The sequence below is a fragment of the Odontesthes bonariensis genome, chromosome 16, assembly GCF_027942865.1.
Source record: "Odontesthes bonariensis isolate fOdoBon6 chromosome 16, fOdoBon6.hap1, whole genome shotgun sequence".
Taxonomy (NCBI): domain Eukaryota; kingdom Metazoa; phylum Chordata; class Actinopteri; order Atheriniformes; family Atherinopsidae; genus Odontesthes; species Odontesthes bonariensis.
Window position 1 is genome coordinate 12955375 of NC_134521.1, and position 17045 is coordinate 12972419.

Here is a 17045-nt window from a genome sequence, read left to right on the forward strand (position 1 = left end):
ACAAAAGCAAAAGTGCAAGAAAATTCCATGCAGCATGATGACGACTCAAAAAAACCACAAACGCTGTTTACATGACAGAAAAACAAATTGGAAAAAACACCAGCAATTTAGAAAAAGACCAGCAGAAAACAGCATTTCAGAAAGAACAACACCAGCAGTTTGTTTTGTTTCTGTTATGTTCTTGCCCCCCCAAATGCCTTCTGTTTTCACCGAAGTCACCTTCAAGTCCAGCCTTTATTATGCTTACTTGTGTTGCATAAAATAATATTATTCCTTTATAATTCTTGTTTTAATGTGGCTTCACAGACCATGCTTCTGGAGAAGATGAGGGTGACAAGAAGACCAGAGGGAGAGTCCACTTTTAATGTCTTTTACTACCTGATGGCTGGAGTAGATAGCTCTCTCAAGTCAGTACTGATTCTCTTATGCTAATTAAAAGCACATTACACCTCTATTCTGCACTTGATGTATTACATGGATATATGTCAGTGATCTAGCACTGCAGTCAGTTGCACTGGTAACGGTAATGCTTTCAATGCTTTATCAGAACGGAGCTGCACCTTAACCACTTTGCTGAGAACAATTCATTTGGAATCATGCCACAAACAAAGGTAAATGCTAAGTGTTAATGAAAGAGTGGTCGTTTTTGATTGTACTGAAATGAGGAAAATACTATTTCTGCCTGTTAAAAAGTTGAAGTACTTTTATATAAATCTGCTAGACGGAGGATAAGCAGCGAGCCTCGCAGCAGTTTTCCAAGTTGCAAGCAGCTATGAAGGTTCTTGGGATCAGTGGGGATGAACAGAAGGCCCTTTGGCTCATCCTTGGGACTATCTACCATCTTGGAGCTGCAGGAGCTACCAAGGGTAAGATTTCTGGACCCATGGAATGGTTTGACATGTTAAAGCTGACTCCATGTTTTTCACGATGAGATGCAGCACAAATCTTTGGGAATTTGTAACGCACAAAAACAAGGGCGATGACAAAAAAATGTCATTGTCAACCGAAATCTTTTTCAAGCAACACTTGACGTGATCTGACGTGATGTCAAGCATCCGTTCTGAAAGCATCGTCTGTGTGATGCAAGACAGATGTAATCCAGTCAACTGAATTATGCATCTGCACTTTAAGAAGATGCTGCATTCTGCACAGGTTGTTAGTCTGAGCTGCTCTGATCTACAGCTCTGAATGAAGAATTAGGCCATTACAGAAAAGTTCAGCTTTAGAACTAATAACATTTGCATATGAAAAAAAAAAAAACAATCATTGGAGACTTCTTTTCACAGACTTTTCTTGCTTTTATAATTTTAGGCTGCCATTAAATTTTTGCTTCTAGATTTGAACTTCTGTCTTCTTTAGAGTATCATTTCTCACTGAAAAAACAAAATAGATATGCAAGAAATATCCAATATTTAAAAGCAACTGAAACTACTGGCAAACTAGAGTAGTTGTTAGAAAATGCTATTACAGCTTAAGAATGCAAACATTTATTTTGTCATTACTGAAGTAACGGGAACAGTTATCCTCAGGAACACAATGATTCATTTCTGTCTAAAACAACAAATATAATGAAACCCAACTAAAGACACAAGTCTTTTTTAATTTTTTTTTTATCTCAAGTGAGAGCACAATCTTCATCTCAACAGTTAACGTTGATCTTAAAATTAGAAATCTGACATTTGCAAAGGCTGAAACTGTCAAAAAGATGTGTATTTTTTGTGAAGTAAGGGTTCTTCATATTCACATCCTTAGCATCAAAGACACGTAGGCTTTTAAAGGTGAAATTATCATTTCCACTCTCCCCCTCCTGTTCTTTTTTTTTTTTTTCAGTGTCACTTAACTAATTTTACTCTGTTTTGTCTGTATCATTTGTGAGTTTTAGAAATGTAGTAAAGTCAAAAGCCTGGTTTATAGTCGGTAACGCAAGATGCAACGCAAGCCGCAACGCAAGCCCTTGCGCGGTTGCAAGCCCCCCCTTGCGTGCTTGCGTGTGTCACCTCAATTTTCTAAACTTCACGCAAGACGCAAGCGCAAGCCACTGGCTGTGGTCGAAAAACACAGTGCACTTCACTCCTGCCCGAGCCGAAATCAGCCGGCCTGAAAAGCTGATTTCCCTTAAGCTATAGGCTAAACTCTGTAAATATATAACTTTAGCAACATTTGAAACATTTTCAGGCGAGAAAGTAGTCGTTTAGACCCCCAAGGTGTTGAAAATCTGACAAAATACCGGCTATTTACAAGAAGAAGAAGAAGCATGAATCTATGGAAGAGAGACTTGCCAAAGAGCTCCTGGCGGTGAATTTCCTTTCATCGTAGTAGGCTTGTCATTGAAAAAACCCGCTACTCCACCTACTGTCCTGGCGGTGAATCGCCACGCAGCACACGCAACCGCCGACAAAGCAAAATGAAGCATAAACGTCTCGAGCCATTAACATACGCGCAAGACGCAAGCGCAAGGGCAGTTAAAAGAAGTATAACTCAGCCTAAACTGAGGATACTTCATCTTATAAAACATGCTTTTATTTGATTGCCAATCTGTTCGTTAAATCCATACTGTAGTGTCAGAATGATATACGTCATAGTTACCCCAAATAATGTGCTGCATTTTGTGCTTTTCATTCATTCGTTCACTCTTCACCCCCCGTCTGCACAGTCCCTTACGGAGTATTGCTCGCCAAATTATTGTCAGATCCCCTCCAGCTGGCTACCAATCTCTCTGATGGCAGTATAACACCATCTGGGAATAATCTGAGAGCATTTGAACAATGCTATTGTCTGTCTCTGGGAAAGCAGAACTTAAACAATATTCTTCTGATCTGCATATTAGGGGATGACATTTAAACTTAGGACTGTTGTCTTCCTGTTAAATACAGACTAAGTATTGTATGGTAGTGTGGGGGGAGTCGACAGAGGGTTACCACTGTGGTGGCAGTTTGACTTTGTTATATGGCAATGCCACATTTAGTCATAAGTGGGCTCTGCATCATTAAAAGACACATTTATAGCCTTGGCCGGGTTTTGTATTTGCTCTCGCTCATGATATTAAACAGTCAATAAAAGGTTAGTCAAACATGCAGCCTCATTGTTTAACACTAGAGGGCAGCAATGATCTCTAATCCCCCAAAACAATTTAAAGAGGCTCCTGAAATTAACTCATTTTTCTCTGTTTATTGTAACTGACAAATGTAGGTAGATGAATGGCTTACCACATAAGCCATTTTACCACATGTTGGTAAACCCAGTTTCCTCCTTTTTGGAGCTTCAATAGAATCTAAGTAATTGCTGTGCCACATAGCAGTCAAAGCAAATATTCAAATGTCTTTACAACCATCCTGCTTATCATTATAAGGAGGCGGCAAGGCCGCTGCGGGTGATAAAACTGATAGAGCCCACTAATTTCTGTAGAAAATCCTAACTTTTTTCTCCTTCAGTCTTAAAAGATACCAATTCATGGTGGATTAAAACTGAAGCTTGTGATCCTATCTGAATGTTTCCATAATTTTTCTATTACTATTTATGAGAAATTTGTGTTTCTGAAATTCATCAAATCAGCTTTGTCCCCTAATACTTAAATTAAGCTTTTGCTTGTAGATGCTGGTGGATATATATTTTCTTTTCAGCAACGCTTCCATGTAATGTACCTAGATTCTTTTAGTTCTAAGCTTTTCATGCACGTTTTTATCGGGTATGTCCATTTCACCAGACTGGAAGCATGACCTTGTCCTGAGAGACAGGATTGTCACAATCCAACTGCATCTTGTTGCCAGAAGTTCTAATGGACGTTTTCATGCATGTGTCTCAGCTGGCAGGAAACAATTTGCACGTCATGAGTGGGCCCAGAAGGCGGCCTACCTGCTGGGCTGCACCCTGGAAGAGCTTTCCTCCTCCATCTTCAAGCATCAGGCCAAGGGCACCCTGCCCAGAGCCAGCACCATCCGCCAGGCTTCTGATGAAAATGGCACAGCAGATGCAGGTACTCCACAGACCACATTTACCAGTATTCTTTTTTTCTTTCCTCGGAGCCCCCCCCGCCTTGCTTTTTTTCTCTTTGTCACTCTCACTCTGTTTTCGCACTCTTACCTGCATCCGGATATGTGTCTGCTCATCACCTGAGGGAAATTGCATGCATGGGAGAAAGTAAAGCTTATCTTAGTAATGAATACTACAGCTTCACAATGGCTATTGACAGATGAGTGTGCACACACACACACCATCAAGACAAGCAATTTTGGATCCCCTCTTCATTCATTGTCCTTGAAATCATAATTGCCTCACATTGATTTTCACATGTGCAGGTTGTCTGACTTCCATCAAGGCAGCAACAGATTTTGAAGGGCACAGGGATACAGTTAAAAGTCTGTCACAGCAGGGATGGACAGAAACGACCTCGGTCTCACCTTCCCTGTATCTCTGCTCGCACATAAACCGGCTGTCCACTATGTGTATGTGCACATATTAAAACATCCCCCCACCTAACATAAACTCACTATTCTGTGTGATAGTGGAATGAATTAAGTGAGCTTAACAGGTGGCCATTGCTGCTGGGCACAGAGTTTGCACAATTCGGTCTGACCAGCTCCAAAGCACCTGAGTCCTAAATGACACTGCTCTAAAAAGACAATTTCAGGCACAGCTTGGATACTTTATGCCTCTGGGCTTTATACAGCCAAGTATGATGCTGTTGAATTTCCTTTTGAGGAGCAAATACTGGGCCTATAGTTTTAGTTGGATGCTGACAATCTTACTTATAAGATACTCTTGTATTATTTGACAATTGAGGTATTTTGAAATGGTAATTACTGATGTGTATTTTCTGGCTGCTTCCCTTCACCAGGATCCAAAGCTACAGCCAAGGAGTGCTTAGAGGCCATGGCAACTGGGCTGTACTCTGAGCTCTTCACTGTCATCATTTCTTTGATAAACCGGTTAGTATCTAAACTGAATTGCACATGTCATGTTTTGACAGCACTGTTGTATTATCAAGACGAGCATTTATTTATTTTTTTATATATCTTTGTAAACCAAAGCGTCTTGAAAACGATGGATTCAGCTGGTATTTTAAGAATATAAGCACCCATGTTTACTTTCTGATTTGGATTGAGGTTGCAGGAGAGAAATAGGATTATGTTGATTGAGGTTAAAGTTGGGATGGTAGTGGAGAAAGAGGGAGCTTGAAGCTTGGGCTTATGCAGTGAATTTAATCAATAAAAGTAGTCGAACGTACTGCAATGCTGTTTTTTTTTTTCAATATTTTTTTTAAACATGAACTTGTGTATGGCTTTTCCCTGTGTTGTTAAGGGCCTTGAAATCCAGCCAGCACTCCCTGTGCTCTCTGATCATTGTGGACACACCAGGCTTTCAAAACCCCAGGCTCGCTAAACGTGAGTGCGGCACAACCTTTGAAGACCTATGCCACAACTACACTCAGGAACGTCTCCAGAGCCTCTTCTACCAACGCACCTTTGTTCAGGAACTGGAAAGATACAAAGAGGTAAAGACATGAAGGATAATGCTCTGTGCATACATACACCCTCACTCCCGTTGCTTCTGTCTTCCTCCCACCTCTTTCTCTTTTCCTTTGGCTGCGATGTTCTCTCCGATCTACCAACTCGAATAGTGTATGTGTTCACACATCAGACATGCTCTCCGTCACACCTGTCACAAGCTGTGACAAGTCAAAGTAGTTCATGTGTTAGAGCTCATTAGTGATGCCAGTCTTCACCTTCTCTGCCAAGATCAAAGTAAAGTTACTCACTGCAGCCTTTGAGACACGCCCAGCTGCACAGCCGTGGTGTTGCTCCCTGATGAACAGACTATTCTTCTTCTGTCCTCCTTTGAGCTCATTCTACCAGGACTGGGCCGTGATAACTGTGTGCAGTCAACCTCGAGGATTTATTTAAGGACAAATGATTTTTTTAAACTTACAATGGATTGGCCCCTGTCAGCTGTCACAACAATATATAGCAATATTTCTCTTGGCTGATAATCCACTAGTTAACCAGAAATTCTGATCCTATTCCTTTAACTATTGTGAACAAGGATCCAGGGACTTTCCACCTATTTTTCCACCCACGTCCTTTGCCTGGGAGAAAGGGAATTTGAGTGAAATGAAGTGTTGCATAAATCTGTGCAGTGTAATTCTCTCCTGTCAGTACAAGTTGAGAAAAGAAGAAGCCGTAAAACTCATCACAAACTGGGTCAAACTCATTTAAAAACGGCACATAGTGTTAACAGCGACAGTGACAGGCAGGTCAAAAAGGGATTATGTGAACAACGGGTCCAGGCTCTGTAATTTTGATTTAAATGCTGTTGAGTGGTGAAGCCGTTGGTGTAACATTTGTGTTTCGGCTGCACAGGCATAGCAGAAAAAAAAAAAAAAAAAAAAAAAAAAAGATAATTTAGACCGCTTCACACACAGTGAACTCGAACACAGGCCTGTGTCATGGCCACATTACTGACATTTCCAGCAATTTCTAGTGCAACCTGCACTTTCTCACTGTGAGCTGCTGCATGCCGATTTTTGCTCTGGTGAAGGTAATTTAGTGTAATGATTTCCACTTCACCCCAGAAATGTTATCATCTGTAACGGCAATGACCCTTTTAGCATTTCCATTTACCTATAGGTAAAATTGTCACAGTAAATGCCAGATATTTTTTTTAGTTTGAATAGATTTGTTGTGGTTAAGTAAAAATTGTTATTTAATGCAATGTGCATTTATTCATTTATGCATTCATTCATTCATTTATTTATCCTTAAATTCCATAATGATCTTCATCATTTCTATGTCTCTTGGCATCTTTGCAAAGACCATAAAAGGCAATCGTACTTGATGACTGGCCCCTAACTGCAACAAACCCATCCAAGTCAATATTAGTGAACTGAACAGTTCTAATCAATTATTATTCAGTCTTTACCGTTTTGTCAGACTAACTGTACTGTAAAAGTGAGCAGTGAAATGGGTTGCTTTTTTTCAACTCATTGTTATGGATTTCTAAGCTCTTGTGTTGATTTTTGACAGGGTCAAATAAAGGCTGTGTCTCAGAAGGCTAATGTAGCAACAGTTTCAGCTCACACTTCTACATCTTCCCATTCCGTACCATGCACAGCCAAGAAGAACCGTTTCCTACTTTGTCTTTTCATGGATATCAGTTTCTTCTTGATTAAACATTCATCTCTGCCCAAAGGAGAGCTTTAACTGCCTCACTTGCATTAAAATGACTTAAAAACTCTGCTCCAAACTTGATTGAGGCAGATTTTTTAAAAATAAGTTTCTCTTATTTTCATTCTTGCAAATGTAACATCACAACACAATATTAATTACCATGAACCTGCTTTTCTCTCTTCCTCCAGGAGAACATTGAGCTTTCCTTCGATGACATGGAGCCCAGCATGTCTCTTTCAGTGGCAGTGGTAGACCAAACCTCAAGCCAGGCATTGGTGAGTTTTTTTTTTTTTTTTACAATCTTAATTTTTTTAATATCCGTTTTCCACATGGTGGTCTTCACACTTCAGGTACAATTTGCATAGTTTCCTGTTTTTTCCTTCGTGCAAAGCTCTGGAAGTGATGCTTATAACTTGCCTCTGAATGCTTATACGAATCTAACCCGTCCCTTGTTGCCCATTTTAACATGATGATCACCAGCTGACTTTCATAATTCAGGAATGATTATTGTTAAAGAAATATAAGCTGTCTTAATGTTATACAGGACTGGCTCTGCAGAGGCTAGAAAAAGAGGATAGAAGGCAGAAAAGAAAGGTTAGAGAATTGACTTCAAGAAGGAAAATCAATAACTGGCCTTTGCGGACTTTGATCTGCACCATGGAAACAGAAATGGCAGGGTTTAAAGAATCATAGATCACGTAGCTATAATTCCAATGTGTTTGCTTTGAGCGTGTTGCTTTCTAAAGGGTCCCTCCTATGAGGGGAATGTCATCAGATGCTGTGAGTTGCTGTACACCCCACAAACATACAAAAAATCCTGAGTTATTTCGAAAGTCTTCTCTAAAGAGTTGTTGCTTCGACTGAAAAGACATTTTGATCAAAGATTTTTCTCACCCACATGTGCATTTTTTTTTTCTGTCATAGTTCAGATGTCCTTTATCACAAACAGCCTCAATGTTGAATTCATTGCAAGCCTCGTAGTTATCATATGTCTCTTCCAAACTGATACCCCGTGTTGTATTTGCAGTCAGTGTTGTGTGCCCTGCTGATAAGGATGTCTCCAGTGTAACTTCCTGATAGATACTAAAAGAGTTTTTGGTTTCCAAGCCAGGCTGGTTTCAGGTATTAACCATGTTACCCAACTCGGCTACTTTTAATTTAAAAAAAAAAAAGAGAAGAAAAATGATTAGCTTGTCTTTATTGTCTTTGGAAAAAAGTATACCACTCAAATCTGTAACTGTAATGCTGTTTGGTTCTGAAAATACAAACGATAAAAGATGCTATTATGTGACCAGACTCCCCTGATGAAGTTACATGTACTTGCGTATTATCTTACAGGAAGATAAGAACAGCCTCTGTCATGCACTTATTCCATGCTCATTGGTGCTGGAGTGGATTTAATTTCCTTCTCTGTGTTGATACTAATTCTATCACTAATTGTATTACTTTTTAATCCCCTACTCTGTGTGTTTATTAACTACTTTCTGTTGCCGCTTTTATTAGAAGGGAAAAATGAATTGATGATGCCATTATTGCAGCAGTGGCTGAAGGATGCAGGGACCATAAATGCTTTTGAAACTTTAATTTTCATTGCTAATAATATTATCAGGCCTTTCACAACGGCTCAGACCGGAAAAAAACATACAGCAAACTATTTATGCTCCCATTCAAGAGCCTGACTGCAGAGGCAAGCAACCAGCAATTGAGGGATGATTTTCATCACTTCTTTTTTATGTACCCAGGGAGTGGATAAATAATAAAGACTAAATAAGTATACCCTTGATTCATGAATGTATTCCCATTAAACAAGGGTAATGTCCTTGTGGCAAGGTGGTCTATTTCTCATGTGATAAGCCTGCATCTTTTTAGTAGAGACAGACACTTCGTAACAGGGGTCAAACAGGTAAAATTGAAAAGAGGATTGATGATACAACTGAATGTTCTCAGTCCACAGTTGGACTTTATTATAAATCCTAAACATGTGTGTATATAATCATTTCTTAAACAGGTGCGCACAGTTCGAACAGATGAGGCACGGGGCCTGTTGTGGCTGATGGAGGAGGAGGCTCTGCAGCCCGGGGGATCAGAGGAAACGCTGTTGGGGCGTCTCTTTAGCTACTATGGACCAGCTGAGGGCGAGAGTAAAGGTGACGACTGACCAGACACACTCGCATTCAAGTTTATACGTAAGCTTTGCGATAAATAGACAGAAGATTCCTTAATTTAAAATCTGAAAATCCTAACGTGGATTTTCGATGCAAAAATTTTAATTTTTATCTGTAACTGTGATGAAGCCAGCTTTGATTTTTGCAGTGGCAAAAACGCGATGTGTTTTGATAATTAGTCTTCATCAGCTTTTGCTATAATATGTCATCTAAGTAATAGTTTTATCAGTATTGCAATTATAATGTAATTTGCAGAAATCCCATTCCAAAGTACAAGCTTTTAAAAAAACAAAATAAATGATAGAACTTAGAAAAAAAACCCATTGGCTATTATCTGATGGCAATGTGTATTTTCTTTGAATTACTTTTTTATATATATTTATATATATATATATATATATATATATATATATATATATATATTTATATTTTATTTATTTTTTTTTTACACAATGGCCTGTGGATGGAACAGGAAATTCTGTTATTGGCAAGCCACACCAAAAGCCTTGTAAAATGGATCGTTGCCCGAGCTATTCCTCTTCCAAATTGAATGAACAAGGACTAGACAGTCTGGGATTATCTCTATATCAGTAATGTCTAAGTAGGTTTGTGACAGATGGCACTTACCAGAGTGATCAAGAAGTGATAAATGTGCTTGTTTTGATAAACTCTTCATGCAGACAGTATAAATGTCTTTCTAAACTCTTCCTGTTCATCTTCCTTGAACAGTGAATCTGGAGAAGTAACCACAAACACTATCTTCCCACCAGGTCACACATTTCTTTTGAGAAGTGAGAAGGAACATCACTTTCTGCTGGGCCATAGTCATGGGACTGACTGGGTGGAGTATGATGCCCGTGGGTGGCTGAACTTTGCCAAGCAAAATCCTGCTTCAGCCAATGCTTTGAGCCTCTTGCAGGACTCCCAAAAGTAGGTGTCACACATGCAGGTGGAGCGTATAATTAGTCTAATGAAAACCCAAACTGACCTGACTGATCAGCGTTTTCTCAGATGTGATGGAATATCCCAGATATTCTGAGGTAAAAGTAATTCCTGATGAAGATATATCTCCATTTACCCTATTTTGGATGTCCACCGCAGTATTCGGGTATGGTCAAATACTAGAGAAAAAACATTATAGCCCAACATATTCTTCTAAGTATTTTTCCTTGACTTTTGTCGGACAGAGGGAGGGATTTAAGAAAATACAGCTGTGCTGCATTTGCAAACAAACCACACTTGCACTAAGCTGTGATTTGGGTCAGCAGTACTGAAGCTATGGATATTTAAATAAATATTTGACAGGAAATGCTTTAGATACTTTGTCTAATCCACTCTTATCACATTGCTATGGCATATAAATACTACTTTCTTATCAAGGTTGGTAGTTAAAAATGGAAAAAAGAGGACAGATGTAAAATCTAGTCTCACAGGCTGCTTATACCCACCCTCCTTTCCTCATATTTATCCACTGAAATTTAAGTAAGTGCGACTGGATAAATGTAATCAAGTGTTGCTTTTAAAGTTGCGGTTGCAAGAAATTGTGTAACAGAATTCTTTCATAAAGGATGATCCAGTATTTACTTTGCTAAAAGAGATAATTAAAGATGGGTTTAAGCTTCTTTTCTTAGTATTTAGAGAATTCAAGCAACTCTCATCATCGCAACCGCTTAGATAGTTCCAGGCTATTTCACTCAGTATCTTCCTGAACAAAAAAAGACTATTTGATCAGATCCCATATGTCAAAGTAGGACAACTTCTTCTACCATTGAATTACAACCACTCAAACTATACTGCTAGTGTCTGGCGACACTATGAGGCCTAGTTCATTCACTATAAATCATTCTAAAGATCTCTTTAGATTTGCTTCATTAATAAATAGCTAGCTGTTGGTGTTGTTCAGTAGAAATGGAGCACTAATTTTACACAAAGTTACCAAGAATCTTGCTGAGGCATTGCGTCTTCTGCAGGAAGAACATCAGGTCATTGTTCATGAGCCGATCAGGTGGAGCTACTGTGCTGTCCGGTTCCATCGCTGGTCTTGAGGGTGTTTCCCAGTTGTCTCTGCGAAGGGCTTCCAGCATGCGGAAGACCTTCACCACAGGGGTAGCTGCTATCAAGAAGAAGTCCTTGTGCATCCAGATAAAGCTTCAAGTGGTGAGAGGAGAGAACAAATCAGCCTGACATCATCTGTTTTCCCTAATATTAATTTCAAGTTTTGAAACATTTGAAGTGAGCTAGGTTAGGGTTGTTAATGTGAGAAGCTGTGAATGCGTTTTGGAATCTACTTTGGGTCTCACAGCATTCACAGATTGCTTCATGCAGATCAAAAGAAAAGTGTGCAGATGAAGGCCAGTCGTTGGGCTCCAGTCGGAGAAAATGATATGAAACTTCTTGTTACAGAATCCAGCTCTGCTACTGCTTTAATGCTCAACACTTCTAACCCCAAAAGCGAGTCTTTTTATTGATTTTATTTGAAAATGTGCATATTTCTCAATAACTGAAAAATTTAAAGCCAGAATTCTGACACTGTTTAAGCTTAATGTGATTTACATTGTAGAGTACATCACATGCATGGAAATGTGTGTTTGCCATCTATTTTTTTTTAACGCCGTAGTGAGACATATAAAGCCTGACACGATATCCCTGGAAAACAAAGGCTGGATTTGACACTTTTGCTAAGGATTATTTTTAAAAACCAGAAGTACTCCCTACATGTAAAAGATGTCAGGATTTTTTTTTTTGCTCGTAGATGCATTACTGGAAGATACGTCATGTACTGCTGAACCACTCTTATCAGAGTCCCTGACCCTGCCCTATCTTTTCCAGGATGCTCTTCTTGACGTGGTACGGAGGTCAAGGATTCACTTTGTTCACTGCATATTGCCCAAGGCGGATGCCCTGAAGGCTCTGAGTGGATCCCTGTTCAAAGGAGGGGAAAGTGAGGCTCAAGGGGAGACTGGAGATTCTAGTTTAATGCAGCTAGATGTAGCCTTGCTCCGTGCTCAGATACGTGGATCCAAGCTTCTTGATGCTCTGAGGATCTACAGGCAAGGTGATGCAGCTGTTTAAATCTTATCACTAAAAATCACAATCGCTTTGGACTTCCTTACCCGAATGTTTTGGAGGGAAAATCTATCTAGATTGAGTTTTTTCTGCAAGGAGGTCACCTTAAATTGATGAATGCTCTCACACATATATTTTCAGAAAAACAATGTTATTCAATATTGACTTTTCTGCAGGTTACCCTGATCACATGGTGTTCTCCGAGTTTCGACGGCGCTTCGATGTGCTTGCTCCGCACCTCACCAAGAAGCATGGGAGGAATTACATTGTAAAGGATGAGAAGAGAGTGAGTCAATCAGCAAGAAAGCGGGTAAAATGTACAGCTCCAGCAGGTGCCAAGCGCAGGGAAGATTGATGTTGTGAAGAGGCAACTTCATTACATCTGGCCCTGGTTTGTCAGCAGCCACCGGACAGAGAAATAGACATTCATCAGAGCTATAGTAATGACCTAATCAACTTAACTTAGACGCTGTCATGCTCCTGAAAGAGAGGGATCACAATTGTGGTTTAAGTGTTTTACTGCAATAAAAGCAAGACATTCACTTTTAACTGGACTTGCATATGATCTTTAGCAATCACAGCTTGGATAAATAAATATCAAGGTCCTGTTACTTTGACATGCAGTTTTTTTTTTTTGTGTTGCTCTTGTTTTAAACACAATGGTTAGCGTTTCATTCTTAGGTATTTAACTATGAATGAGGGTGTTCTGCTTATTGATCCTCTGTAAAAGAGTCCCTAGTTAAAGTGCAGAGGAGAAAAATAAGAAAGTGGGTTTCCAAAGAGAGTTGAGAGAGTGCAAAAGAATGGGGTTAAGGGAGAGTGTGGCTCTTTTCCTCTGTCTCTGTGTATTGGGGCTGAGTATCTGTGGAAACACTGACAAACAAAAGCCCCTCAGTATTCATGGCAAACCTCTACTGGTGTAATCTAGATGTAGTCTTTAAGGCTAAAGGCTCAAGTAGAGCGAAAAGGCTGTGGCAACAATAAAACTACAGTATGGTTGGGCTGGTAGACAGACAGGCAGAAGTGAGTTTCCCAGCTGGCTGATGGTGCACTGCTACATTGGATGTTTGTTCTCAGAGCTGCAATAAGAGCTAACAAACCCAGTGAGTCATGATGAATGAGCCAGGAGCAGGTGGATTCTGGGGACAAATTGTAATTGGTTTGTGGGTGTTTTGACTTTTTTTTTTACTGCGCTTACTGACTTCATTTGAAAAAAAAAGAAAAGAAATTATGTGAAAATAGGGGTGAAGGAAGAATGAAAACAGCATTGTACTACTAATTTAACAACTTTGGGGAACTGTGGACTACTGAACTGTTGCTATGTTTCTAAACATTCACGCTGGATCCAGCTGTTTAAAGACTGTGTGTGTGTGTGTGTGTGTGTGTGTGTGTGTGCGTGCGTGTGTGTGTGTACATGTGCATGTGCATGTGCTTTTTCACCCAGGCTGTGGAGGAGCTACTGGAGTCCTTGGACTTGGAGACGAGCAGCTTCCATATGGGTCTGAGTAGGGTGAGTAATGCCAGCGCATCTTACAGAAATGAATAGCTTTGGTGATACTGAATGAACCTTTGCTTTGAATCACTGCCAGTTTCTATCCTCTTTAAACGCTAACAACAGAGCTGCAGTACACCTTCTTTTTGAATGACACTTGCTGTCTGGGGAAGTGTGTTTTTCATTACACCTGACCCTCTTTGAGGTTAGTTTGCGATCCTGTTTTGGAGAGTTGCCAAACCTTGTCCCTTCGATTAGTCTTGTAGTCAGTGGCTAACTGATAGGTATGTCTTTTACCCTGGCAGACAGTGAGACAATAATTCCCTCTTTCATTTTGGGTCTCTAGAGCAAATTCTCAGTACGGATGCCGCCTTTGTTTCCCCCCATGATTGTAGTATGGTAGTCGTGGTAAGCACTGCTTGGATCTGGTCCAATCATGTTATCTGGAGAGTGGCCATCAGCTAAAACTGAAATCAGAGCAAACAATAACAAACAACCAAACAGTAGATCTTATGCTCCCAGAAATGTGCCTTGTTCAAGAACCTTTTAAAACACATGATGCAAGAATGGTTTGGAGGCAGCCTCATGTGGTGCCACTCTTTAGAGTGTGAAATGTGCTCAGAAGTAGACAAGCACAGTTGGCCGTTCACAAAGCATTCCACTGGCGTCATAGCAACCTGTCTCACTTACATGCCAATTACATCCAGCCTCAAATAACCTTCCAGCAGTGGATTGAAAGCATCGCAAAGGATAAAATCTACCTGTAGAGATAGCCACAACTGAAGATGCTCAGTTGTATTTAGCTGCTGCTCTGTTAATAGATCGCATATAGATTTGTTATTTATAAAACACTGGGACTAGCGTAGAGGGAATTTGGGTGGTCATTTTTGTAGCTTGTTGCCATCACATTTGGAATGTATCTGAAGTACCTAATCCCTTTTAGGAATAGACCAACTGTGTTGAGATTTGTTTCATTGGGCTGTTTACCAGTATTTTACCTTTGGCCCAGATTATAAACAGACAAGGCAGATAGTACGAGATAATACCATAATCTCAGCTTTATCACTTAGATAAAGCTCTCTTGTCTGTGGATTACACTGTTTCTTATTGATTTTTTTTTTTTTTGCTTCAGTACATTTATTTACCTATTAACTCACTTCTGTTTTAAATGTACTGCTGTGCTGCACATTAAAGCTGAGTCCTGGATCTAATTTCTTCTAGGCCAAAGCAAGCATTAAATGGTCCGTCATATTATTTCCTTATGCTGATATGTATTTGTATACCATTTTTCTTGCTCCAGTTGTTCTTCAGAGCTGGGACTCTGGCTAAGCTGGAGGAACAGAGGGATGAGCAGACCAAGCGTAATCTAACCCTGTTCCAGGCTGCCTGTAGAGGTTACCTTGCACGGCAAGCCTTCAAGAAGAGAAAGGTATTTAACACATCTTTGTGACACAAATGGCTTAGTCTTACCAAATCTCAGCTGCAAACACAGATAATTCATATATTATATTTAGATGTCACAATTTAATCTGTATAGTCATTAGAACGAGACAATCTAAAATGAATCCACTAAAGTCACTTAAAGGGGATAGAGAATCAAAATCGTCTTTTTCACGTTTTTGGTGTTAGTTCTGAGTCTCCCCGCTGTGGGGAGTACACACGAAGTGCCAGCAAGAGTCAGAACCTCTGTTTCAAGTACTCCCCTTTTTTAAATATCCCCCAGAAAAAGTGCCAATGCGTTTTTGTGAAAAAGTGATGTCACTTTTTCAGCAATCGCCCCCCCACACCCAAATCCACAGCCACCCCGTTTCAGACACGCCCCTTCGGCAAGAAACAGGAACTGGTGTGCCTTCCAAGGCTGTGAAAGCGGACTACGATCCCGGAAAGCAATGTTCGCGATCAATGGCTTTTATTTATTTTTAACAGCATCCCCAGTACATATAACCGCCGACTTTTCCTTTGCTGTGCGCATTTCACGGAGTACAGTTTCACAAAGCTTGCACGATTCCGAGCAGGCTTCAGTCGGAATTTTGCTCAGTAGAGGGTCAGTTCCGACAGGGCCAGACAGACTGCAGCGAGCTGTGCGCTCCGCTGAGAAGGTGATCGGCTGCACGTCTCCAGGACTATGGGGCGAGCAGGTCGGATCACAGCTGACCCTTCTCTATTTGCACCACTCCCCTCGGGGAGGAGGCTTCGGTCCATTCGGACCAGAACCTCCCGTCACAAAAACAGTTTTTTCCCCCTTGCAGTCGGACTTATGAACACTTCATAATCACCTCATAACCTGCCCCAGTCACTTTACCATCATTAAAATTGCACTAATGAAGCTGCACTGTTGTTGGATACTGTGTATTGTTGTACACACCTTGTACATTTTATATTCATATATTTTTATTCTTTATTTTTTATTATTATATCCTATGTTACATGTTTGCACCTTACACCGCAGCAAATTCCTAGTTAGTGAACACTGTTCACTAACACTGGCAATAAAACGAATTCTGATTCTGATGAGCTTTCTTTTCAGTCAGTGTATTACTCTATAGCTCTGTTTTGAGTGAGAGCAAGGGCAGCCAATCAAGCATCGGCAACCGAATAGCGCCAACACCTACCTGCATTTCATAATGAGGTTGCCAGATAAGCTCTGAAACGACGCCAATAAGGGAAAAAGACGCATTCTAAACCCAGCATAGTAACAGCTGTTTCAGAGAGCCTTTTAGGGAGGTTCTGAGCCATTACAGACCCAACCAATTTTTTTTTGGGCTACATATCACATCACAGAACAAGGATTAATGCCCCATTCAACCATTCTCTATCACCTTTAAGAAGCAAGTAATAAATGATATGTGTAAAAGTGAACAAATAATCATTGTCCATGTCCTGTTTGTTCTGCTCTTGGGATAGATCTAACTGGCCTATCCCTCAAATCTTCAACTAATTACAAATAAGTACACTGCATCAATTGCCTGTACCCCCTGCATCTCTTTGATCCATTAAATCAGCTTCCCCAACCTAGAGGCATATCCATTTCCAAAGCAGTGTATTAGCACACGGCCCAAGAATGCAGCCTTATCAAACATGCTGCTGACTCTCACATCCACCTGCTCCACCCCTCTTCCATTACTCTGCCAGCATGCAAGGCTCCATTTCTCTGGACCT

The 17045-nt window shown here is 40.3% G+C and overlaps 1 protein-coding gene across 10 annotated transcripts in view; it reads left to right on the forward strand.

The window, feature by feature from the left end:
• Window positions 1-17045, forward strand: part of LOC142401052 (unconventional myosin-XVIIIa-like) — a 63733-nt gene that overhangs the window by 16293 nt on the left and 30395 nt on the right. For all 10 annotated transcript variants that reach the window (XM_075486279.1, XM_075486282.1, XM_075486281.1 and 7 more), the window contains 14 exons: window positions 307-407; window positions 548-611; window positions 722-866; window positions 3803-3973; window positions 4835-4925; window positions 5299-5491; window positions 7352-7438; window positions 9172-9310; window positions 10099-10258; window positions 11299-11485; window positions 12158-12383; window positions 12571-12680; window positions 13839-13904; window positions 15187-15315. In XM_075486279.1, coding sequence (XP_075342394.1) covers window positions 307-407; window positions 548-611; window positions 722-866; window positions 3803-3973; window positions 4835-4925; window positions 5299-5491; window positions 7352-7438; window positions 9172-9310; window positions 10099-10258; window positions 11299-11485; window positions 12158-12383; window positions 12571-12680; window positions 13839-13904; window positions 15187-15315 — 1869 coding nt within the window. The remainder of the gene's footprint in view (window positions 1-306; window positions 408-547; window positions 612-721; window positions 867-3802; window positions 3974-4834; window positions 4926-5298; window positions 5492-7351; window positions 7439-9171; window positions 9311-10098; window positions 10259-11298; window positions 11486-12157; window positions 12384-12570; window positions 12681-13838; window positions 13905-15186; window positions 15316-17045) is intronic.